General features: G+C 41.5%; 1 protein-coding gene across 1 annotated transcript in view; it reads left to right on the top strand.

Annotated features, from left to right (window-relative positions):
• Positions 1 to 26,238, top strand: part of pex5la (peroxisomal biogenesis factor 5-like a) — a gene marked incomplete at both ends in the record, with an annotated part of 59,168 nt that extends 32,930 nt beyond the window's left edge. The window contains 13 exons of the mRNA XM_083671211.1: positions 3,707 to 3,818; positions 6,457 to 6,666; positions 7,238 to 7,364; positions 8,109 to 8,202; positions 8,508 to 8,537; positions 10,294 to 10,389; positions 18,216 to 18,332; positions 19,347 to 19,490; positions 20,971 to 21,041; positions 22,728 to 22,937; positions 24,413 to 24,578; positions 25,617 to 25,774; positions 26,037 to 26,238. Coding sequence (XP_083527337.1) covers positions 3,707 to 3,818; positions 6,457 to 6,666; positions 7,238 to 7,364; positions 8,109 to 8,202; positions 8,508 to 8,537; positions 10,294 to 10,389; positions 18,216 to 18,332; positions 19,347 to 19,490; positions 20,971 to 21,041; positions 22,728 to 22,937; positions 24,413 to 24,578; positions 25,617 to 25,774; positions 26,037 to 26,238 — 1,737 coding nt within the window. The remainder of the gene's footprint in view (positions 1 to 3,706; positions 3,819 to 6,456; positions 6,667 to 7,237; positions 7,365 to 8,108; positions 8,203 to 8,507; positions 8,538 to 10,293; positions 10,390 to 18,215; positions 18,333 to 19,346; positions 19,491 to 20,970; positions 21,042 to 22,727; positions 22,938 to 24,412; positions 24,579 to 25,616; positions 25,775 to 26,036) is intronic.

Below are 26,238 nucleotides of genomic sequence, written 5' to 3'. Positions count from 1 at the left end.
TCCATGCTAAATAGATTGGAGGCATTCAAGGACACCTTTCTTTATGGAGGGGTGGACTTCATATAATTTTATGAGGGTGTCTTTCTTTAATGTATCACTCTGTAGCAGATGTCCTCGATGTAAATGTGACGAAAATCGTTATTCACTGCCAGATGTTTCCCCATGGATCACTGTCGGCAGAGGGGTGGCTGTTGAAAGTGAAAGTACATGCATCCATGAATAGAATTTACACTGTGAAACTTTTTTTTTCCTTCATATCCCAGGTCTCTTAGGGCTTCCTCCAGTGTTTGCACAGTATATTTACACCGAGCTGCAAGCCTTCACCTAACTGTATGAGTGACATCTATAGAGGGTGGTCCCAGGACACTCATGATTAAAGGGGCCATGTAATCGTTCTCATTTTAATTACCAAACATCCCTGGGTATCTAAAAAGTCAGTGTGTGTGTTTTTTTGTAAAGAAAGAAATTGTGCTAATTTGATCTGGAGGAGCTAAAATTCAAACAAAAATACTGGAAATGATGATTTCCACTTTAGTGGGCCTTTAAAGGTTTGTACTTGATTTCATCATGAGCTCCCTGGTGACATAACAGCATTGTACACACAATAATACAATAGCTCATGGTGGGCTTGCAGTGGCACTCACCCTCCCCGAGGTAGCTACTTTAAAATGACAGGAAACCATATCCACCTATCTGTTTGCACAGACCTACTGCTGTGCAAATACACAGCACTTCCACATCGTCAATGTTTATTTTGGTCATTGCCTTAAAAAAAGAAGCAATTAAGGTCCCAAAACTCACACTACAGACATTCTTTGAAAGAAAAGTTACAGTGATAAATTAATAATAATAGTTGGTTGGACAGAGCTGATTGTTCCTCCTTGTCCTGCACCACTAGCATGGCCCTGGAGTGCTTCTCCAAGCCGTCTTTTCTCATTACCAGGATGGGGTCTGTACCCTTAATAATTCCCATTAATGTTAGCAATCTTTTTATATTTGTGCCAAAAGTGAGGCGGCTTTTTAATTGAATACGGGGGAAATCATCTAATTAAGTAGCATGGGCCCTAAAAGGCCTCAGAAATGATTAGGTTCTTTCATTAAGGGCCCATCTTGCACTGGCAATTATTCAGTAGGAAGATATGCTTTATAAGGTTTGGAGGGTGAAATGAAGTGAGGCGTCCAACTCTTTCATAACACCATCGATGTATCTTGGGTGAAGATATTCCTATTACCTTCCAGTACCTTCAGTTACACGAAATGATTCACCCCAAGTAAACATGGCCGGTAATGAAATATACTGTACTCCTCATGAAGTCTAACCTTTATGACAACCTATTATGATAATGTACACATTGTCTTAGTACAATCTGGATATACATAGAACAGTCCAAAATTATACTGACTTGTTCAAGTGCAGTGAAATGCAAGAAAAAGGCAGCTAATTGCTCTGTCTAAAACCAGACAACATCAACCTGTCTTTCTTTTATAAAACTGAAGTTTTTCCATGACACCAGAGCAGCACAAAAACACTCATAAACCCCAATTACTGTACATATGCTGGGTCAGAATTATTGGGATGTTGCAAATTCAGAACATTGTCACAGTTAGTCACACACAGGCAAACCTATGAATATTCCCTGTATACTAGAGATTATTGTCAGAATTTCACTATTGCACACAAAAAACGTTTACAGTGTTGCAAGGCCATTTAAATAGTGTGTCATTATCAAATTAAAACAAACGTGAGTGTTGAGAAACTTTAGTATGTCCATTGATCCACAAACAGCTTATGAAGCGCTTCTGTAAAAGCTTCCCAGGTCTAGCAGGTAGGAGTGAAGGACCAGGACACAGCTATCTCTCTTCCCATTTATTCTGACAGACAGCTGATTCTATTAACAGGACATACAGTACAAACAATCAGACAAATATAATGTAGATAATATAAAAACGTTGGTTAAACCCAAAACGTAGATACTCTAAATAAGCTCTGTTCCTTTCAAGGTAAGAAGTAAGCATACTACAACAACAACTCCTCAGAGTGAGGAGAACTTCTTTTGTCAGCTATTGTCTGTTTTAATTTGACAGGTGAAGACTGACACTTTCTCTAATACAAGAATATGCTATTCCAAATTTAGCAATTTATTGTTGGGTCAAAGGTTTTGTTTTAAATTCTACTTAAATGGCTAATAACCATCTTATGTACATCATTAATCAGAAGCAAGAACATCTGTCATTGTGAGAGCTGAGCCTGGGCACATACAGAGGGGTCATGAAACCACATGCAGGACATTTCATATCAAACGTATGGCAGGCTGTGTGCAACCTCATGCCTGGCTGGTAATTAATTTTTTAGTGCCTTCGTTAATATTCTGCCTGCGAATACAGCTCTAGAGAGCAGGGGTGGCAAATGTCATGTTTCCTCGAGGGCAGCACTGTATACACACTGCACGAGCAGACAATAATGACGACGGTTGCCATTTTTATCTAACAAAATCCTTGTGTTGAATCTGGTTTCATGTACTGGAGCACAGGCTGGCAAATGGGGCCAGTTGAACCTGGAGCAACGACTTGAGGGTAATGATAATGGATGAGATGTAACCTATGCCACAGCAGTTTTGGCAAGCCTACAAGAAACAGTCCTGGTGCCTCACAGGCAAGGTGATTAACTTTTGCATGGTTTCGAATGTGAGATAAACAACTGCTAATGGATGAGCAATTACACTTGGGGACACATACACAGTAGTCTCTCCTCCAGCTAGTCTCATCTGGCTGAAAGGGCACTGGGAGAGGCAGATGATGATGGATGCCCTCTTTACCCACGGGCACAGTGCTATCACTGCACTGAACAGTGGGTCCTCCACAGAAAGCGTAAAATATTGTGAGCGGTGTCAGGAGGGCATAAGAGGAGTTGGTGGGTCAAGTCAGGTCACATCACTTTGTTCAAATTACATTTGACAAACAGGGTTTGAAGAACTACAGGGTTTGCAGAAATGTTAATCATGACTCAGTTCACAATAAATGCTCCATTTTTCAGATGAAGTGGCAGGGGCACATCAGGGGCAGGGAGCAGTCACTGGTAAATATACTGTAGCAAGTGTGTGTCTGGAGAGGTGTATAGGACGACGGGTCAAACAGTGTGCATTGCCAAAACACTGATACTGTACACTGTAAAAATATATATGTATAATGGAATAATGCAGGTAAAATCACTGAGATAAATCTAAATTCAACATTCTTCTTGAAAAAAACCTGGAATAATCCAAATTTATGAAATAACAAACTTTTTTGTTCACAGACATTAATCCCCTGTTCACAATGAGAAACCATAAAAATACACTATCTCAAACAACCTTAATTATCATTATTTCACAGACATTGACCTTTATTTTACATATAAATTCTATTTTAAACAAGATTAATTGAAAGTGAAAATAACCCACTTTTTACGTTTAAAAACAGTATAATTATTTTATCGAATGTAAAAAACAGTATTTTTATGGCTTTTCTATGTTCTTAAAAACTATGTTATTTTACTGTAATTTGACAGTTACATTTGACCCTGCTGCCAGACTTTTTACAGGGTTTTTTTTTACAGTGTACATCAATTTGTGTTATCATTTACTTGGATCATGTTGTCATCCCTAAGAGAGCATCAAATGGGCATGTTATGTCTGATTTTGAACTGTGAGTTTGTTTGCCCTTGCAGTTGGTGAGTGAGCAACAAGAGAGCCGCCCCCTACTCAGCCCCTCCATCGACGACTTCCTCTGTGAGACCAAGTGCGATGGAGCTGCCCGCCCTGTGACTTCCAACACAGCAGGTATCTTCTTTGACCTCTCTCACATCTCCATCTCCAAGCACTCTCCCAACTGCAGCCTTCTCATGCATTAGTCATTCACCTTTCATAATGTCTTTGACATACAGAATGTAAATGGACTGAGGTTCAACTGTAATGCTCCAGTGGGGATTTTATTCCACTGAGAAGAAATGTTAGTTATTGTGCCCCATGAAGGGTCGCTTGTATGTCAAAAACTTATGTCCGTTGGTAAGTCACATTTTATCTCCGACACCACTGGAATAATTTTGATGAAACTTGGGTAAATGATGCATCTTGCCATACAGATGCAGTATTTACACCTTGAGTGTCCTTCCTAAAGACCTCTTCATCCCCACTACCCCCCTGTACCGTTCCTCTACTGTAAATAATAATAAATAAAAAAAAATTAAAAAAGTAATCTTCCTTTTTCTAGCATTATGACTGCCAATGCTCCCTGGTCCTAGCATAGATTTGTTTTCTTATGATGATGTATAAATGATTCAATTACTTTAGACAAATGTACTTATTGTAAGTCGCTTTGGATTAACGCGTCTGCAAAATGTTAAATGTAAAAATGAAAATGCTAAACGTATGCTAAATGTAAAAATGAAATGAAAATTCAAAATTACACTGATTGGCCCAAATTTGACTAAACTATGTTGAAAGATGCGTTTGCCATAGAGTTTGTTTCGGAGTTTTGAGGTGACGCCTATTTCATCATTAAAAACGTCATAATTGGCTGCAAAGTGGGGAGCTAAGAGTGTTCATGTTTGCACACGCTACATCTTGAGCACCTAAGTTAGATTATTAAACCTACAGCATATCTGATTAATCATTATTACTGTACTGAGGAAAGTACTGTAACTAGAAGCATAGAGACATTGGCACAATAGGGGCCATTATTTTAGCTCCAGTCAAAAGTTCATATTTGATGTCCCGCTGTTTCCTGATACTGATAGGATTGGGATGATTCAAAATGACAGTCATTTAGATGACTTCAGTTCTCAATTGTCAGTGGCTCCACTGAGAATAAGTGGAAAAGACAAAGTGCTAAAGGTGTCCAGAATCTGAGTACGTTTCAGTTCAGTTTTGAAATCCACAGGTCACTATATCCCAATTATTATCGCAACAAAAGTCTGTCACAAAGCTCAGCTCTTGACAATAGCAATTCTAGACAATTTCATCAATTGGACAAAAAGTGAAGGAGAAAAAACTAAAGAATTTTTCTCTCTCACCATTTACATAAAGCGGACTATGCCCAACTTCAGTAAAAATTCAGTAAAATGCTATATCAACATTTTTGTTGAAAGCAATTACTTTTTTATAGAGAGGGAAGAATGTATCCCTACTAACAACAACCTTCACAGTGCTTCAACAAAATGTAATGGAAACCCATGGGAACCTGAAAACAACCATACAAATGTGGACTCAATCAATGACTCAATAGCATTTTTTTTGACTATTCACTATTCATACTGTATACATCAAATATGCTTTGAGTGGAGGAGCAGCTGATGACAGTATTTGGAGGACTTCCTTTCAAGGCAGTCTCATCATTTCAAGTAGACTCAAGGGTTCCAAAACATTTAGCCATCTCTATTTCTTTCTGAGCATGCCTTTCTTCTGATGCTGCTAACACTTCAGACCACCATCTCTATCCCACTTGAGTGTGTTTCTTTTGATTTCTAATTGCGGTTATCATTTGAAGAGCACAGAGATATCGCAGACTCTCTAATTACGGGGATTGTCAGGGGATTGTTTGTTTGTTTGTCATAAAACAGCATTACCCATTATTACAGACGTGTGTACTCACAAGAAGCACACAAAGGATCAGCTATTACAAAAGCATCAAATTCTAACAACATAATACTACTTCTTTCTGATGTCTTTGTTGGCTACCTCACAATTTAACACAATTTATTAAAAGGTGTTCTTGGTCTGTCCAAGCCCTGGCCATCGGGTCAAAAATATATATAGATATACCGTTAGTGAAGAGAAGTAGATGCTTGAAAATGTGACCAGCAATGGTATAGGAGCGAGTTGGACAACACAACACTAGCTAGCTAACTTTTTTTTTAAACTTTGAAATGCTAATTTCTAGTGACTTTTGAGAAAAAGATACAGACAAATCTTAACTTACAATTGAAGCAACTTACAAGGCTAAGGGGGGGCCTTGCTGCTATTATTTAATCAGAGATCATATATGATAATCACACTATGACAGATCATCAGTCTATGATTTCTATGGGATTGGAGAGGCACTTCTCACTACCTGACCTGCTGGTTTGTGGCCCCTTTCTCTCCCTCGCTGCCTATCTGTCTGTTCATTACTGTCACTCTCCTGCCGTGATTATGACAGCACCAAACAAAGTCTTTATACTGTACATGCATATACTGTTTAGTTCAGCAATTAATGATTTTTTCCAGAGATACATATATATGGCAAATCAAAAAACAAAAAAACATGGTGTCTAAACCAAAAAAAAAAGATGTGAACTACTAATAAGGCAATTATTTTGTTGTGACAACCATGCTTCAGTAAATACTGTAAGGAGTTGTCTTCTACTGTGTAAAGCAAAATCTCATGATTCCAACTTAATAACCATTATTGGGAGTTAAGCCAGTATAATCTTCCTTTCAGTTCTGTCTTCCACATTGGACCTATTGGATCTTAGTGAGCCCGGAGAGAGGAGGAACAGCAAAGACAAGAAGAGTCCGCTGTCGTCACGCGGGGAGGGTCAGAAGACCACCCCTCACAGGAAGAAAACTGATGAGACAGAGCTGATCCAGGTGGATGTGGAACAAACTGCCCCCAGCTCACATACTCCTGAGAGAGTGTCACTAGACTCAGGTACCAGCAATGGAGCGAATATTAGATATTTTGTATCACATCATACTGTAATCATCATGTTCTTGTCCTATTCTATCTTATCATGAAAACCTAATATCCAGAGTCTGAAATCATTCTCACAACATTAAATCAGTAATACTATTGATATAGTCTCATGTCCTTAGTTTCCTAAATGCTTAAAGGCCCTACCCTCCCATACTGAAAGGTTTCCCTCATCAAGCTCAATGAGGTTGACCTCATGATCAGGCAATTGCCTGTAATGAAGAGAGCATCTTAAAAGCCATTAAAGGGTAACGGTCGATTAGTTCCCCATTTGCCAGTTGAGGAGGTTAAAGTCTTTCAGTCTTCAAATGAGCTCTAATTACGCGTATCAAGTCAAACTATACAATGTCTGATTCATTCATGATGGGGAGCTTGATTATAACCCTGATGTCATTTACAAGCAAAAGTTCATGTCCCTGTCATGATGTTGCTACATTCTACAACTTATTGTAGCTTATTGTTTTGAAAACTCTAGCGCTAACTTTGTATTGTAGCCTGTTAGCTTATTTCTTTATGATTTTTGTACCAGTCAACATTGCCTCCCCATTGGAGAAATGGGAGGAGCTGAACCCCCACCGTGAGAGAACTGGCAGCCGGAAGTGGACACTGGACAGACGGCGTTCGTCAACAAAAAATTCCTCCAATGAATTTCTGTGGTAGGTATCATCAACATCTAAGCCCATAAATTCTCAGAAATAACCTGTTAAATTCCTGTGATTTTTTGAGTAAATTGCTTTACTTTACACCACACTTTATATACCTTTCTGCAGATGTACAGCACTTAGAACACCTGCCATGCTCATGTGCCAACGGAACACTTAGTGTGAAACGTCTTGGTTGGGTGAATCTGAAACATCTCTAAACTCATTCAACTTACCATGGCGACATCATATTGCAGAGTCTAACTTTAACATTGAGAGAATATTTTGATCTCATAGGTGCCACAACCTGAATTATTCTGATGAGGATAGTTCTTTCACATTTTTGTCTATTGGATGAATGTTGAAAAGGTCACTGAAAGGACATTACCCATATTCATTAGATTTCTGTCTTACTGTATCTTCTGCTGCAGGTGGTATTTAGAATAATATCAAAACTGTGTTAACCTTCTTCCAGTCATTACCACAGAAAAGGTGGAACCAAAAAAAAAAACTCAATGGTTTTTTTCCTCAATGAAATGTAATTGATGAAGTACTATTCTATTCTATTCTATTCTATTCTATTCTATTCTATTCTATGTTACACTCAATGGCACTACAGCAGATGTACTGTAGCATAGTGCAGCACATAGTTACAGTAAATAACGTAAGTTCTGCACACTGCTTGAAGTTGAAGAAAGTAAGGTGGTGATGATTGAATCGTTTCCTTCCCTTATTGTGGATTCAACCCTTTCTCTTTAGGTCCATAGACTGCAAAACACAATCAGAGCCATCAACTAGGAACCCATTGGAAGCGAATACCAAAGCAGAGGCAGAGCCTGCTCTTGCATTTCAAGTAAGTGCTTAACTTTGGAGTTCTTAGTAATCATCACAGTCCACTTGTTGGCTGCTCTGTCTACACTTGAAATCAACTGTCATTTGAAGTTGAAAGCTTTTCACTTCTAAAACTGATTGTTTTGATTGGTGTAGTAGGTGTCATAGTGAAATGTAAAGAAGAATCTACTTTGTTTGGCAAAGGATTATTGGGACACATGCCATCTATATAGAGGTCCCCATCTCCTGTCCAGTCAGATATTGAGCATGTGTGACCATATGTTAACCCACCATCTTGTGCTAACACCTCAAATTCTTCCATTTCAGCTCAACAGGCAGTATATTAGTGGAAGACATGTAAGCCCCTCTATGCATCCTTTCATATGAAATTGAAAGATCTATACATTTGCACCAAGCAAATAGCATCACCACATAATCCAATTTGGGTTAGAAAAACAAAAACAAAAAGGTAAAAATGAGAGACAACACAACTATATGTAGAGTGTTCTGAAACAAGGGCACCCTTTTCTGATCCCAAGAGGTGCCTTCTACGAAATGTCCATGTTGGCTTTGAAATTGTTCCTTTGTGGTGCTACGAGGTCCAAATGTCAAGTGCTTTCCCCCCTCAGTGGAGCGGTCTCTGTACAGGTCTGCCTGTGGGGTCCTGTTTCTAGCCGCCATTATCAGATTAATAGCTCATGCATGATTCAATAGCCTTTTCCTGGGCCCATTAGAGTGTATCTCGCAGAGCCAGCTACTGTAAGATACATCACCTTTTCAACATCCCTCTAAATAATAGATTTAGGATTAAAAATAGCCACAGAAGATTGGGAGTTATATGCAAACAAATGCTAAATGTTTTCCCCCCAAGGGAACTATAGAATGCCCCTGACAGTGATACTGTAAATAGTGGCTTTGGTTTCTGACTTGGCAGATGACGCACACTCACATACACACACATAGTGTTGAAAGGAGAGTTGTGTGTTGAATGGGATTTAGTGTATTGGTCTAGTAGTTACCAAAAGCTGGCACAAAGAGACAAAGTCCTTCAAACCTGTCTATATAATCACCACTGTGCCTTCACATATTGTACACTGCTGCATGTGGCATTGGGAAGTTAGAGAAAGAAACTTTTGCCCTTTTCAACCTGTAGACGTAGTCTGTGGCATTAAGTGTGGGGAAGCTAATTCAGCAGAGGCCATTTATAACTAGATAAGCCAACTTCAATTAGACCCTGCATAAATAGGGTCTTTCTAATGACTAGCTATGGAAATGGGAAATGTAATGTTACAGGTAATGGCTGAGTTGACACAAGGTCTCACAGAACCGATTAGTCATCAGAATGTGACAGGCAGGCAGCAGTGGCAGAGTGAAGAGACTGACTAGGGTTCTACCTAAGGGCTTCAATTGGAACATGCACTTAATTCAATCCCTCAGCCTCCATAATTGATGACCTAGCCTTGGGCTACAGACATAGCCAATTACAGTAACTCTAGTAATGTACATACCATACAAGTGTATTAGGCTGTGTATTAGGCTCTCACAGCCCAGCAAATATTGTTGCCAGCTAGGCTACGCATGTACTGTAGTGACAGTCACAAAACATGTGTACTGTGCATCTACAGTACACAACTCACAACACATTATGTGCTGTATATGCAAATTGGTCCACTTCTTTTCAGGAGCAGAGCAAGGCATGGTAGCAAACCCTACAACAAAGCTACCATCAGCATATTTCAGAGTTAGGATAATGCATAGGAAGTGTGTAAAGTGTGCAATATAAGACCAAGTCCAAGCCACTAAAGAGGGGGGTATGAATGTGTAATTGAGAGGGAGGAAGATGGGGAAGAAGGGGGATGGGGGGTGGGGAGAGGTGGGAGAGTGCTAGAGGGGGCTGACAGAGGCATTTCTGCCAGCCGCTGGCTATCCTGAGCATGTCAAAGGTTTTGCCGAGGCAGGGATATTTACCCCTCCCAGGGAAGGCAGAGAAGGCTAACCCTGCACCCTTCTGTCTGTCTGTCTGTGTGTCTGCTCCCCCGTCTGGCTGCGTGTGTGTGTGTGTGTGTGTGTGTGTGTGTGTGTGTGTGTGTGTGTGTGTATATGCATGAGACAGGGCCATCTGAGTAAGGACCAGCGGTTTGGTGGTGCCCTTCTGTCCAGAAACCAGTCCCTGGAGGAAGAGTTTGAGCGGGCCAAGGCAGCTGTGGAGGTAAGTGAAAGGGGACGTTGGACTCCTTACACTGTGTAAGGGCAGCCAAGGCTACTGTGGACCTTTTGGCATGCAACACTGACATTGTTGTGTAAGATGAAATTATTTTACTCAAGTCCATAGATATTGAGGTTATTTCTCAATATGAAGCAGTAGAAGGTAGCTGGTGCTTACAATATGCACTAATGGTAGTGCTTCCGCACCTACAGTAATATCTCCTCACTTTTCATTTAGGGTGCATGACAATAGTCTAATTTGACCTCCTATCCTCTTTTTTAATATGAACTGATGTCAAAGAACTAGGCAGGTGAGAGCAAATTCCCAGGAGGCATTGGTGGTGACCTATTCTCTGTCTAGACTGTAGCCTTAACATATGCATGTCAAGATTTATTGTATTTTCATGTTGGATATTATACCCAATAATGGACATCGATCTCACATATTACAGTAAGCCCGAGTCTAACTCCATTGTTAACAACAAAGAAGTATGTGAACTTCAAGCACTGAGAAAGTTTCCAATATCACATTCCACCGTTGCTGTTCAATTATCATAACACTCTGATAATAGCTGGTATAATACGACTGTCTATCTGAAAGTGCTTTGAGCTTGATTTCTTTTTGACTCATCAAGCCCCTCTTATCTCTGTGTGAAATGATCTCTATTGTACCTGTGGTAGCATATTCTCACACTCTGATGACACTGGCTGACAGATTAATAGTCCATACTAAATTCACCAACTCGGGTTCACGGGGTGTTAGACCTAGAAAAATATGGAAACGACTTTCCACCGCCTAACAATAGGATAAAAGGTAAATAGGTTAGTCATTTTGGAGCCAGACTTATCAGGTATCACCGGGAAAGACATTGTTACAGTAATTAGATATAGGTTGATTCATCATAGGACTATGTATCTGTACAGAAGCTTTTCAAGCTCTAGTGATGCCCATGGATTGAAAGAGGGGGATAGATGAAAAAACGCTAGCTGTGCCACCAATAACTTGATAGGCCGCAATTATAGGAAACATGGAAAATGTCTCCAAGCCTCTTATGTCAGGCTTCAGGACAATGTGTTTTTGTGCAAAGCTCATGCTCATTTCCATGCCCACCTCACTGACTGTCTACATTGTTCATTGTTGTCTCTATTTGATCCACTGATGAGTCTCCACCCATAGGTATAGTATGAAGGTTGTCTTTGTCCTGGGTCTATGCTTACTCTATACAATGGGATGATGAGACCTTTGTTAACGTAGTATTAAACTAAAAGAAATCCAGATTTTGCTATGGAAGGTAATGCTCAATTGAAATTCCAGTGGCAATGACAGAATAAGACAATTTCATCCACTGATCTGAATGGACGCCTCAGCAGTTGAACAAATTGCATACTCAAATTGCGAAACATACACTGACACCCCTCTCTACTAGAAAAGCTGCAACTTCTGTTCTGTAATCATACTAAAACTACTCACAGTCATCTCCTGTTTTGGCTGATGTGACTGAAACTGTGGCCTATTGGGTTACAGGTGCTGTACTCAACACTACAGTAGGATGTCTCACACACAGAGGTACCTACATAGCCAATGAATAATAGAGCAGATACAGGAAGACAGCGAGAAAGTAAGAGAAGCGCCCACAAAGGAGAGAGCTCCAGTCCACTCAAGGATCACTTCCCAATGTGAAGATGATGTCACTTCTTGTACGAGACTCCGAGCCATAGAACCCAGGCACTCACATCGCATAGTTAGTGTAAAAGTCCTGGCCAGAGGGCAGGTAATTCCGATAAGTGATGATACTCTGAGATGCACACGGACAGATGGAGGATCGATAGGTTATAATATCCCGGAGCTTCGATTGGGGGCCTGGCCTGAGCACTGGGCTGCACTCTAAAGAGCTGTGTTTGATGCGACCAGTCAGCCATTTTGGTCCCAACTGCCAATATCAGGCCCCATGATCACAGATCATTTCCCTTAAGTAGCCCAGCATATGCATGCATTTCTACTTATTAAGAAATGGAAGGAGACGGCTCAAGAGGCTCGAAAGCACATCTCTGTGTCATACAGGCTAGCTGCCAATCCATTCAATTAGCTTAATTGACAAACGTCAGGAATTCATAAAAATCACACACAGCGAAGAAGGATAGAAATTAAGCCTCTGTAAAATACCCTCTGTTTAATAAGAATGGGACAGATGACTAGTTGCAGCTTTCGTGCGTTTCCCATAAAACCATTAAAAGGGGAAGATAAAACGGAAATGGCCCAAGACTGAAAGCTTTGCTTGTGCTTAATTTGGATAGAGGCTGATAAATCAGAGGGGGGGGGGGGGGGGGGGGCATGAGGGAAGGTGGCAATCACACTGAGCTCATGAAAGCACACCGGTCTTAAATAAAGAGCCGACTGCACGTTACAAAAGCCACCGGGTTAACTCCTGCCTCTAAGTAGCAGTGTTTTCACTGCAAGGCAGAGAAAGTATAACCACATCACTGATAAAGACAGGATCATGGTATCTGTGGGCCCTTCATTTGATTAAAGCAGCAGGGGACAAGTTCACCTTTTGACTGTCTCTAAGTCTAAGATGATTGTTCAAAGGCATTTTTTGGTTTAGAGGAAGATTGCCATTGATGAAGAATGTTCTCGCATGTTACTGTGGAATAGTCTGTGGTATAGTCTGTCTGAATATGAAACTATCTCTCCGCTCATGAGTGTTACAACCCCAAACTGTTCCAAAGTGTTTGTCTACACAATCATTCTGTAGGTTTGACTTCACATTAACAATAGGGGGAGCATCTTTTCTTTTTATAATGCTTTTTGCCAGGCATCCCTGTGCATCCAAGTGTGCATATATATGAATATCTATTTGCCCATTCACGTGCCAGTACAGTACATAATATTCTAGTTCAGCTCACAAATCAGCAAATGAGCAGACCAACTGGAGTGGAGCAGTGGCTGATTCATGACCCATGTGCATACGGCTCCTGCTCAGGTGATGTGCAGGGTCTTTTTGGAGGGATATTCTGTGTCATGAGTGAATAATGAGGCACTTTGTAATGTGATCCTCTGGTCCGAGTGGATAAGCAACAACCATTGTCTGGTTTGGTCTCCACTCAGGACAGTGCCTCCAGTTTATTCACAACTTCTACAGAAATCATACCCAACCATCACTGTGCCTTGAGATGTCTTTTAACAGCGAATTAAGACTCAAGGTACGGTGATGGCTGGGTCTGATACTCCTTAAATAGTTTTGGAGTATGCTTTGAGAGGGTACTGTGGATGTAGTTTCCACCCTTTTCTTCCCATAATCCTTTTTTTTTTTTTTTTTTTTTATTGTGATCAAAGAGTGAGACAGTTGTCAGTAGAGATACTGTATATCATTTGGAGCACAGAGACACAAATGACTTATCATTTGAATTAATCAAATGAATTTGAATTAACTGAGTCATACATTTACATGATGACAGAACACAAAATAAAAAAGGCAATCAACACATAGGATCTGAATTAATTTACTGGATATCAACATCATTCTGGAGCTCAAATTTGATTCAGCACTCTCAATACTGACTCAATGGAACCCATAAAATCCAGCAATGTACATGTCTAAAATAGTGTGTTTGATGTTGTGAAACCTCTACAAAGAGTTATACATTTCCAATCCTTTATGCCTCTGCTGATGTGCAAAATCTTCTTAGAAACTGTCGTAACAGCAGGATGTGGTTTGACAGAGAGACCAGGGGTACACCTGTGGGCTTGTTGATGTAGCCATATATCTGCTATAAACAGATGGGATCAAACACTGAAAGACACTGTAGCTACATATTTCTGCTGTTTAATCAGAAACTACTGTATGACTCACTCTAAAACAGTACATAGATATCCAGTGGGAAGAAAAATGAGCAAGTCCTCTGGGTTCTTTCTCATCTCTGTCTGGCATTGCTTATCTCCATTACCAGAGACAATTGTCTAATAAGAATATATACTTTTTTAAGCCATATTTTGCATGTTCTGCAACAACTGGCACATTATGTTGGAAGACAATAAGCTCCAACATGATGAAGTCTAGGATCTATACTTTACGAGGAAATATGTAATCTATCAAATTCTACAGTTTTGCTGCATTCATTAATTCCCTGCAAATGACTTCACTATACAGTACACATTAACATCTATTTCTACAGTATAAATTGCCTCACTTGAGTTGAGGAAAAAACACTTATTGCATTAGGGGCCAAACTAACTATGAGTCTTTTTGTTACAAACTTGGCCAGCTCTAGGGGCCAAGGACAGTTATTATCTCAGACAGCATTTCCATAATTACTTATGTATTAATGAAGAATGTAATAAATCTCCCAAGTTCATTTATATGCCGCTTTGACATGTTTTGGCAGGCAGGCAGCACAAGAGTGAAGGCATTGCATTTCACATCTACACTTCATCAGAGCCAGTGACATTAGAGTCACAGGCGGGGGTTTGCTCCATTGATACATAAGAATATAAATTACCTCCCTCTATCTTTAGCTCACTCCTGGGAATAAAAATGCTGATCTGTGTGCAAAATTCAACATTGTCTGTGTCACAAATATTTTAAGCAATCAGTACGCCTGATTCTTTATAATTCAGTAGCAAGGCCTTGAGTTGTTTCTGTTACATAGGCAGATAATTTGTCAGTTTGTCACTGAGTTTTTCTTTCATCCTCCGAAAACATTCAGTATAATTTCACAGTGCATACATCCATGGACAGTAACATTGGGAAAACGTAATTACAGTTTCCACACACAAGTGTCACTACTGATGACATACATAGCAATAGGACACTCTGGCACAATTGCAGGTCTAGCACACTGTCTTTTCCCTACATGCTTTGTTAGCTCAAGAGTCAGTGAGGATGAAGCCGATGCAGGGGAACTGTCATTGAGTGAAATATTGCTGCATTCCTAATTGCCTCTCTCAATGAAGTTGTAATTTTAATCATAATATGACCCCAGGTCGGTACCTGTTTAATCATGAAATGAAATATAGTTGTATGCACAGTCAACGTTATCTCATTAAAATGTGTTCCCTCTGCATTGTCTTGACCATTTAATGAGTCATAAACTCTGTGACTATGAGGGGATATGAGGGGATATGAGGGGATATGAGGGGATATGAGGGGATATGAGGGGATGTGAGGGGATGTGAGGGGATGTGAGGGGATATGAGGGGATGTGAGGGGATATGAGGGGATATGCGTTGAACGCAGTTCACTTCTTGAAAGTCTGTTCATACAGTCGTGAGGTCACGGCAGAATAGTCCAGAGCAACTAAAATTAGTCTTTAAAAGTGTTGCATAGAGAACGGTGAACCCTTTACCACTGCTTTGATGTAGGCATCTGCAGTTCCCTGATGCCAGAAAGTGGATCTATACATCTATACTGTAGCTACCTGTATTTTATTTGTTATGTATTTGTCTACAAAGGATGATACAGTATAGTATCCAGCATTCCCAGCCCTGTGCCCCTCCCCCTCCCTGACAGAGACAGTAAGGTCTCACCTTATGATGTAACAGGCAATTTGTCCCAGCGACTGCAACCAATTACAAGGTGTCTCTCACCCCCGTGGCCAAACTGGGTGTCCAACACACACCTGGAGAGAGGAAGCTGAGCCCCAACCCCTCCTTTCTCTCCACTCACAAACATACACACACACACACACACACACACACACACACACACACACACACTCACAGCTTTCATCCCATCACCCCTGCAGTGCTAAGGCACCCACTTATACGACACTGTCATATACAGATGAGTTGCTCGTTGTGGAGGACTTAATAACACACAGGAGGCTATTACACACACACACACACACACACACACACACACACACACACACACACACACTCACACACACAAACACACAAAGTGCTATTCTGTATCTCTCTCTGTTTGTAGCTCTTTAACAGGTGAGAAGGTGAGAGTCATAGACCCAGCCGACTGGAATAGAACTCCACTGTGGCTATTGGCTGGGTACAACTCCAAACCACACAAAACAACTGTATCTACAGTGACAGTGCTGTCTACCTCCTAGAACAAGGCTACTATTCTTTGATGAGGATAAAAGCAGTTGGAATGGACAGTGGGTAGAGAAAGTAGGAATGGCATCTGCTGTCAACATGTTACTGTATATTGTTGCTCATCCAAAACTTCATCCAAAGACCACTCATTGAAGTTCATGGAGGCTATGGTCTGTGCCATCGTATTGTGAACAACACATGAAATCCAATCTAGATGAATGCTACAGTAGAAGCTTTTGGTCACCAAAAACAAGCCCTATCTGCTCAGGTCCACACTATCACAACCACTAATCTGACTACTTAATGAATATCTGAGTACCTGATTCTCTGGCTGTATGCATTTGTATTAGCTGAAGATGCTCTTCACTTCCCACTGCTGCCTCTTGACTGGTTCAGTCAACAATGTCATTATCTGGTGGCTTGGAACATAAGCCTTGACCTTTGACACATGACTCCTTGACCTGGTTGCACGTACTGTAGAGCTGTGACAGGGGTCTCACAATTCTTGTTAATCATCCACTTAGCTCATCACAAAGCAAGGGTAGCAATTATGCACTTAAGAGGTGAAATTAAGCAAAAATAGCATCCCATCACCATCCATCTAGATAGAATATTGAATCACAAAGCATTTGCTAGAAACTACCATCACAGAGTTGGTGTAGAATTGGACTTGGCAGCAGTTTGATCGGCTAGGCACGGAATGGACTCTATTTTTGGCTCAGTGGTGCCTGCAATGTTTGAATGTCTTTCTCGCGTTGATTTCTCACTTTGCTCACTGGTCTGTGGGGTAATCGACAGTGACACACGCAGGGGTCGAGTGACCCCGCCGTGGCTGAAAGGTAAAGGCTAATGGACGTGGTAAAGAAGAAGCAGAATCAGCATTAAAACTTCTCATGCACTTGTTTTTATCCAAGGGTATATGACATCTCAAATCTAGTCACCTCATGTGATTGGCCCTTTCTTTGGAACTCAAACCGTGAGGCCATAAAAGAAACGATGGTGTCCAAAGTTCACCACACTAATCCAAGGGAAAAAACTAAAGGATAGCAATCACCTGCATGAAGTTACCCACATCCATTCCCATTTGGAGACAGCTCACAATCCATTAAATACGTTTAAAGGAATTTAGCAGGAACACACTTGGAACATTCTTTTGGTATATGAACCAGAACAAAAAACAAGCTGGATTCACAGAGGTGAAAACCATGAGCACCATGAGAATGACTGAACATCGACCCCTCCAATCAAATGTTCTCACTTTCTAATGATGCCAATCTTGAGTTCCACCCTCCCAATAAGAAAGCCATTTTCCTCCAAACAAAATGACACATTATTTGGGTGTGGCCACCTATGATTGACAGCTGGAATAACAGAGGAAGATTGTTGTTTGTTGTGTCTATGCCTCTACAGCTAATTCCTCAACATGTACAGTATAATAACACTGTCGCACATCAATCCATCAACTGAAATGTCACAAACTGAAAATTGAAAGGTCAAGCTAATTTTGGATATTTCAGCACTGCACAAGCTTGCAACAGTGATGAATCATTAGAAGTCCAGTCCATCCAAAGAGTCCACAACCCACCAATGAGCAAGATACAGTAGACATGACATTTCAGAGGCAGAGGGATGTAGCATTCTCAGGACATCAAAGCTATCAGTTTTCTGTATACTAATCCTCCTACTGTGCTCTCTTACTGTCCTCCCCCTTCCCATCCGTCTCTCCCGTTCATATCAATCCCTCCTCCCTCTCTTCAAACGCTCTCCTCTTCTCTCCGCAGTCGGACACAGAGTTCTGGGATAAGATGCAGGAGGAGTGGGAGGAGCTGGCTCGACGGAACTGGCTGACGGAGAATGAGCAGGCCCAGATCCCTTCCAGTGTGTCACCCCACGAGAAGGTCACTATTATCACCTTTGAACTGTGGTATCAAAACACTGTCTGTATGGATGCTTTCTATTTATGTGTTTGTGCATGTGGCCAAGTTCTACTTGAAGGGGCACTTCACCACTTTCCAACCTCATATTCATCATCTCCAGTACCATACCAGTGTCTATGTAAAAACTGTGATTTTCTACGTTCTGTAGTATAAAAAGATCCTACAAAAACGACTGTCTATGATGTCATCTGGAATAATAAAAACAAATACAAGAGTTTCATGCGAGAGGGAGTGTGTTTGCAGTTGTCTTTCTGATGACATCAAAGGGGGAAGGAGGACCTTCTCTTCTTATCTTTTTTACTACAGAATGTGAGAAAGTTGTTGTTTTCACATATGTAGACACTGGCAAAGTGCTGAAAATAATGAATATGAGGTTCAAAAGTGGTCAGGTGCCCCTTTAATGAGGGGGAAATTAAGCTCATGCACTCACCCGAGATGGAAGATTACAGTGAAGATTATCAAGTGCTGCCAACTATCACTGATCTAACCCAGGAGGGTCTTTGAGGCTTTGAAGAGGGAGCTTCCTTAGAGTTAGCGCCATATTTTCAAGGGCATTCATTGACAACACATGCTGTAGGGCTCAGAAACTGAATTTCAATAACCAATAATCTTGCAACTCAACTTGAATTAAAATCATACTGTAAGTTTATCATTACTTGTGTGCTATGGGAGCATTGAAAGCCTATTGTTGAGCAATACAGTCTACATGAGCCAACTTTTATATCAGTGAAATAAGATACTGTATCAGACTTTAGGGATTTCTGATTCATCCCAATGCTGCAAGTTTTGAGAGGAAGAGCTGTTCAAAGTCACTGTTTTAAGAACTCAGCAACAACACTCGAGGGTAATATCGGTTTGATTTTTGTTAACATATTCTACTCGAAAGGATGGTTGCTCAGTGTTGCGATTTATTTGAAAACAGAGTCAGAGGCAACTGACATTCCCGATGCCGCCTCTCCCCTTTGTTGTTGACAGGGTTACTACTTTCATACGGATAACCCTTACAAGGATTGGCCCAACGCTTTTGAAGAGGGACTCAGGAAGTCTCGAGAAGGGGACTTGCCTAACGCTGTGCTGCTACTCGAGGCAGCCATCTTGCAGGACCCCCAGGACTCAGAAGTGAGCAGGCACAAAGGGCTGAAGAGAGACACAGACACAATAAACACACACGTGCACACCCACAACCACACACACACACACACACACACACACACACTCCCTGCATCACTTTCACACAGGAATATACTTTACATACACCCCCATACTCAACAAAAAAAGAACTTCACCAATTACTCGACAAAAAAAGAACATCACCAATTATACATGGGCTGGCCCCTCAGCCAAGGAGCAGAGTGGCTAGCGTTGATTGCCAGTGGAGGATTGGGGAGTTCTGCAGCTAATAGAGTTGTTTACCGTCGCAAAAAATACCCTGTCTTCATATCTCAATGAGAATTTCCAATTTGCCCGATGGGCTGAGTAATAGCTCTTCTCTCAGGTTTGTCCCCTGCTTATTCGTTCTCTATTTGCTACAGAAGTGACCAGTTTACTGCCTCAAAGGGCTAACAGAAACATAAACCATACTCGGAATCCCCTGAAATATACAGAAATGTTACGGTTTTTCAGAGGAAAGGATTATCCTACTGTGTATGGAACTAATATGATTCAAAAATTCCTCCCAGCATGCTTAGTGGCTTATCTCTCCACTGGGTAGACCTCTGGATAGTTCAGAGTTAATTTCTCCCCTTATTTCCCCTTATTCATAACTAGATTCATAGCTCTTTGTACTGTACTGTACTGTACCACTTATTGAGTAGAAATGTCATAGCACAAAATAAAGCAACACACAGATAACCCAAGATCATTCTGGTTTCACAGAGACTGAGAAAGATGTGTAGTATACTATATAGTAGTCGGATTGGATTTTAGATTGAGCTGAAGCGTATAGCTGGAAATTCAAAATATACAGCAGACAAGTTCACCCGTGACCTCACCCACTCTTTTACATGATTCATTGAGCAATAACTAAGCATGACTCATCAGGTACACTTAATGAATTTGGGGGGTTGCCAACGACTGAGAAGTCGTCACCTCAATTATCATTTGACGTCCGAAGAGAAAGGGCCTATTGCCAAAGTGCATGTGAATCGGGCCTTGTAACTTAATTCATTAATTCCTCTGTTCACATTGCCCTAAGGATGATACAGTACAAAGATGCATCGTTTGAACAGTAAGACCCAAGCATGCACTTCAGAGGCACAACAATGGTAAATTAACTCGAAGGCAGAGCTCTTTCAGCCAGGATAATCCTCCAAGCTAATCACCTTGCCAATGTTAATTGCAGCCATTGTGTTTTGCTGCGTCCTTACTTAACTTCATGCAACAAACTTTAATATTATTTTACAGACAGACTGTTTGAGATGCATAGTGCCTCCTGTACATCCTCCCTACTGGCCTCTCTCTTTGCTGAATGTGGAGTGCTGAGAGTGAGTCATCCAGGTCCTGTGAGAGTGCTGAGCTTTGCATCTGGCCCACAGCACCTCCCCAGGTTAAGCCCAGGTGACGACCCTGTTGTTCAGTGTTCTCCATTGTCTCCCTCTAGGCTTGGCAAGTGTTGGGGACCACACAGGCTGAGAATGAGAATGAGCAGGCAGCTATTGTCTCCCTCCAGAGGTAAGGAGGTGTTACTGCAGAAGACCCGTACGTTAACCCGTAACTGCAACTTCTCTTCGTAGTGTTTTTGTATGGATTCCAATGCAAATACCGGGGATGATTAATATGAGTCCTAGATTGACCACCACTTTAGTTTGTGTGGAATTCACTAATAGAGCATACATTTACTAATAGAGTCATACTAAGGCTTGAGCACATATATGCTTATGCACTACTTATAAATGCTATATGAAAAGGTTATGATGGTCATACCCTTCAAATAAAGTGTTAACATGTTTTTTATCTGTGCTATCTTGAGTGCAGCCCAACACATTTGGGGAGCAGTAGTGGACACATCTCAGTAGCAACAACTGTCTAACGCCACTGAACAAAATATATGTGCCACATGGTCCAGTCCAAGCGATTAGTTCAGAGGGCCAAAAAGTGCCAGGCTCCACAAGTGGAGAGGACCTATTTTCATTACTGTGTCAGAATGGAGCTGTGCCCAGGAGATAGGACAAACAACACCTCCATCCACCTGTGTGAAGTGTAAACACCGGAAAAGGAAATTGAAAGAGACACAGAATAGCAAAGCATTCAGTCAACAGAGACAAAATACTTTTTTCCACGCTTCATGCACCAGCATGGTTATAACATATTAAATTGCTGATCCAATTAAATGGCATTCATGAGGTCCTGGGCCAAGGGCTTAGATGTCATTCTGCAGAATCTCATGCGATGGGGGCCATGCTGCCAGAGACTTTCAAAAACTGAGATGCAACAGACTAGAGAATAGAGCATGTTGCCACAGAGCCCATGTGCAAAAGTTTTGTAGTGCAGATGTGAGCACGTCTCTAATAGATGTAATGTTTTCATATGATATTCTCAGAATTTCAGTAATCCCATGAAATCCAGCATTTACAGTTGTACTGTAAATAATACAACATGGCTTTTATCTTCTAGAATTTTTTTTTTGTTTTCATTTATGTTATCCTGACTTTAAATGTAACTCTGTTGGAAACATTTTGTATTCCTGATAAATCTGGATTAGAGGACTCAGGGGAAAATTGTTTTTGAAAGTTTTTTTTTATTATTATTATTATTTGTTGTTGTTGTTGCATTTTTTAATCATAAACAGATGAACAGTGTATTTGTACTGTTGTACAAATGTACCAAAGTTATATAATGGACACCTAAGGCGCCAAAATAACTAGTGTTACCAAAATAATTTTGGGATTGCAAAACTGGGATTACAAGCATGCAGATCTCAGTGGAACATTATTTTGGTGAAAGCTTGTGGATCTTCTCTAGTCTTCTCTAATCCCACATGCTGTTTCTCTCCCAATAACAATGAGAACATTCTATTATATCAAATAATATTAACTGTGATGTAACACCACAGAACTCACACTGGGAGAGAACCATTTCCCTGTTGACTTCCAAAATAGACAACATCAACAGTATTTGGCTGGTGCAAGCCCTAATGTAAATCCTTGGACCAAATGCTTTTGAAGGCAATATGCTACTTCATAGATAACACAAGAGAGGCGTGGTCCTTCCGACCTGACCCAGGCATCATTAGGTGCCACCTGATGTTTGTCAGCCTTGACCTGTCCCAATTAGTGTCCATCAAATCCTCCGGTCCCCTTTGAAGTGCACACTAACTAAACCCTTGCCCCCGTCTTCACCTTCTCTCTCTGTGTCCAGGTGTTTGGAGCTCCACCCCAACAACCTCCAGGCTCTGATGGCCCTGGCGGTGAGCCTGACCAACACGGGCATGAGGCAGGACGCCTGCGAGGCCCTCCTGCGCTGGCTTCGCCACAACACCAAGTACAAGCATCTCCTGAAGGGCAAGAGCCACCTGGCGGGCTCCCCTGGATCCCAACGTAGGATGTCTCGTGTCTCGACCGTGGGCAGGTATGAAAGGTAGAGTATAAGGTACTGGATAGGCAACAAGACAGACAGGTCATTGCTATGGACAAGTTTCTGTTACAGTACTGTAGGTTGTTGGTTCAGTTCCCACACTTGGGAGGTGTGAGCTATTAGGCTGGTATATGTGCTCATTTGAAATAGAACTACTGGTATGTAGGGGAGAGACATTAAATACAGTACATTCAGGACTAGTCTGTTAACATTGGTGTTGTATGAAATACAGTAGTTGCATGAATATGTACAATAAACTACATTGTACGTATGTATGTATGTATATATTTTTTGGCACAAAGCTGGACTATCGCTCTCCTTTACAGTCTTTTAGTCTATGAGACCTGTGACAATATTACCCAATCACCCACTGATGCATATTTTATGCTATGGCGTGCTTTATGTCTCCACTAACAGTAATGTTATCTTTAGCCTGGCCATTTTAGAAACTCATTTGTTTCAGTACAATGACTATTACTCTGTCGTCAATGAAAGGGAAAGTTATTTCAAGGTCTTTCAACCACAGCTGGTGAGGGTATAATTTCATTGCCCACAGAGAGAGTGTGCTCTTACATGCATTCATTATATTAAAACCACAATTCTGGTGTCTTTACTTTGACTTTAAAGGGACATACTACCTTATGCCCAGGTTATCTAAAGGGAGACAAAGGAGGGAGCATTATCAGTTAGAAGCTTAATGTATTGTTAGTCAGTCTATTGATTGGCCTCTGTTTTTATTGAGGAGCTGTATGCTCCTTGGTAGAAAGGAGGTGATGCTCTCTTTGATTTAATCATGGGGCATCAGGAATCTAAGTCCAGATGGAAGCAAATGTACTCTGTGAACAGTGGATGGGAGGGGTCATCTAGTATTTTCAGGGCAAGGTTTATGGTGTAATGCTCAGTCAGATGCAGGTATATATATACGTATATATATATGGTATATGTATGTGTGTATATATATATATATATGCAGTACCAGTCAAAAGTTTGGACACACCTTCTCATTCAATGGTTTTTCTTTATTTTTATTATTTTCTACATTGTAGATTAATATCGAAGACATCAAAACTATGAAGGAACACATATGGAATTATGTAGTAAACAAAAAAGTGTTAAACAAACCAGAATATGGTTTATATTTTAGATTCTTCAAAGTAGCCACCTTTTGCTTTTATGACAGCTTTGCACACTCTTGGCAAGTGTGTCCAAACTTTTGACTGGTACTGTATATACGTACAGTATATGTATATATATTATATCTCACTCTCCATCCCAATCCCCTCACCCCCCACCCCCCATCTCTCTTTCTCTCACCATCTTTCCCTCTCACTCAATGAGTAGGGAAATTGAATAAGGTTGACACATCACGGCAGGACTTTCTCAAGCGCACTCTGCCTCGTTGCAAGTGTCTGAACACTTCATTTAGCCCTGTGTGTGTGTGTGTGTGTGTTTCTGTTTGCTGCCCACAGCTCCCTGCTGCCCGAGGTCAAGGAGTTGTTCCTGGAGGCGGCCCAGCACAACTCAGACACCATCGACTCAGACCTGCAGACTGGACTGGGGGTGCTGTACAACCTCAGCGCTGAGTTCAACAAAGCCGTGGAGGCCTTCAACGCTGCCCTGTCAGTGCGGCCAGAGGTAGGGAACCTACATACCCACTCCACACTCCAGTCAAATTACATCCACTCCGCTCTGCTCCGCTCACATGCTCTGACAAACACACATACACATGAGAGAATGAGAAGGAAAGACAGCGAGAGAGAGAGAGAGAGAGAGAGAGGGGGGTGGGGGGGTGGGGGTGGGGGGGGGGAAGAGCTCATGCAAGCAGAATCACTGAGGTACACCAGCTGTCACCTAAATCTTTCATGCACTGCGTCCCACACTTGAGAGCCTTGGGCTAAGAAATCCAGTCTCATGAACTCCACATCCCCCCTCCCTGTACTGTACTCACAGCAGTGGGCATATAATCACTCGCTTGGAAAATCCCCCCCCCCCCTCCTTGCTGAATACAATGGGAGATAATGATAGCGTGCTGCTAGGCTTAGCTAAAGAGGAAGGCCCCCATATCAAACCATGGTCCTGTATACGTAGATCTATCCACATGCGAGACATATCCAAGGACAAGCATTGTGATGTAAAGGAACATCATGGAACACATGGATTGATTCCAGCTTAGTAGTAGTGTTTTTGTATTGTCAGATAGACAATAATGTACCAAGGAAGCACCGAAATTACAGTAATTTAAACACTTTAAGGGAAAAGATATAACAAGCAAAATATGTCTCCTTCTCAAAAATGCTTTATCATTGAATTGATTCAGTCTGATTCAGAGGTTGGTGTTACATCATGGATAGGATCATTTCACTTACTAATTTCACTTGCAGATACTCAAAACTTCTCTTTATCAAAGCAGGCACTGTCACTTTTTAATTGCACCTATGATAATTAATCTTCACACCAAATTCATTTTTCTGATTGAGCACCTGGCAGAGTGAATTGTAGTGCAAAACACAGACAACAAATGTTCTATCCAACCACATCATCTAGGACAACAGCTGCTGACATCACAGACCACACGACAGTATCTGAAATCAAAATAAACCATCCACCGTGTGTGCCCCCTCCGGTGCTATGTCCAACTGAACTACCCCCTGTCCCCTTCACCCTCCACCCTAGGACTATCTGCTGTGGAACCGCCTGGGGGCCACGCTGGCTAACGGGGACCGGAGTGAGGAGGCAGTGGAGGCCTACACCCGAGCCCTGGAGCTTCAGCCCGGGTTCATCAGGTCCCGCTACAACCTGGGCATCAGCTGCATCAACCTGGGGGCACACAGGTGAGAGACTCAGCTGGTACTCTGAAGTCTGGCAGTGGAGCAGAATTCGTAGATTAGGTTACCCACTCCCATCCCAAGTATCAGACAATTTTATATAAAAAGATAAATATTTTCTGCCACAAAGACCCTAACATTTACACAAATTGAAACAAAGCTGTAGATCTCAAGGGTCTCTAATATGATCTCCCATTCTGTCTCCTCTCCTCTCCTCTCCTCTCCTCTCCTCTCCTCTCCTCTCCTCTCCTCTCCTCTCCTCCCTCAGGGAGGCGGCGAGTAACTTCCTGACGGCCCTGAGTCTGCAGAGGAAAAGCCGAAGTCGGCAGCTGTCGCACCAGGTCATGTCTGGCAACATCTGGGCGGCCCTGCGGATAGCCCTTTCCATGATAAACCAACCTGAGCTCTTCCAGGCCGCCAACATAGGAGACCTAGATCTCCTCATGAAAGCCTTCAACCTGGATATGTGA

Source organism: Argentina silus (genome assembly GCF_951799395.1).
Source record: "Argentina silus genome assembly, chromosome: 6".
Taxonomy (NCBI): domain Eukaryota; kingdom Metazoa; phylum Chordata; class Actinopteri; order Argentiniformes; family Argentinidae; genus Argentina; species Argentina silus.
This window is presented reverse-complemented; position numbering and strand designations above follow the sequence as displayed.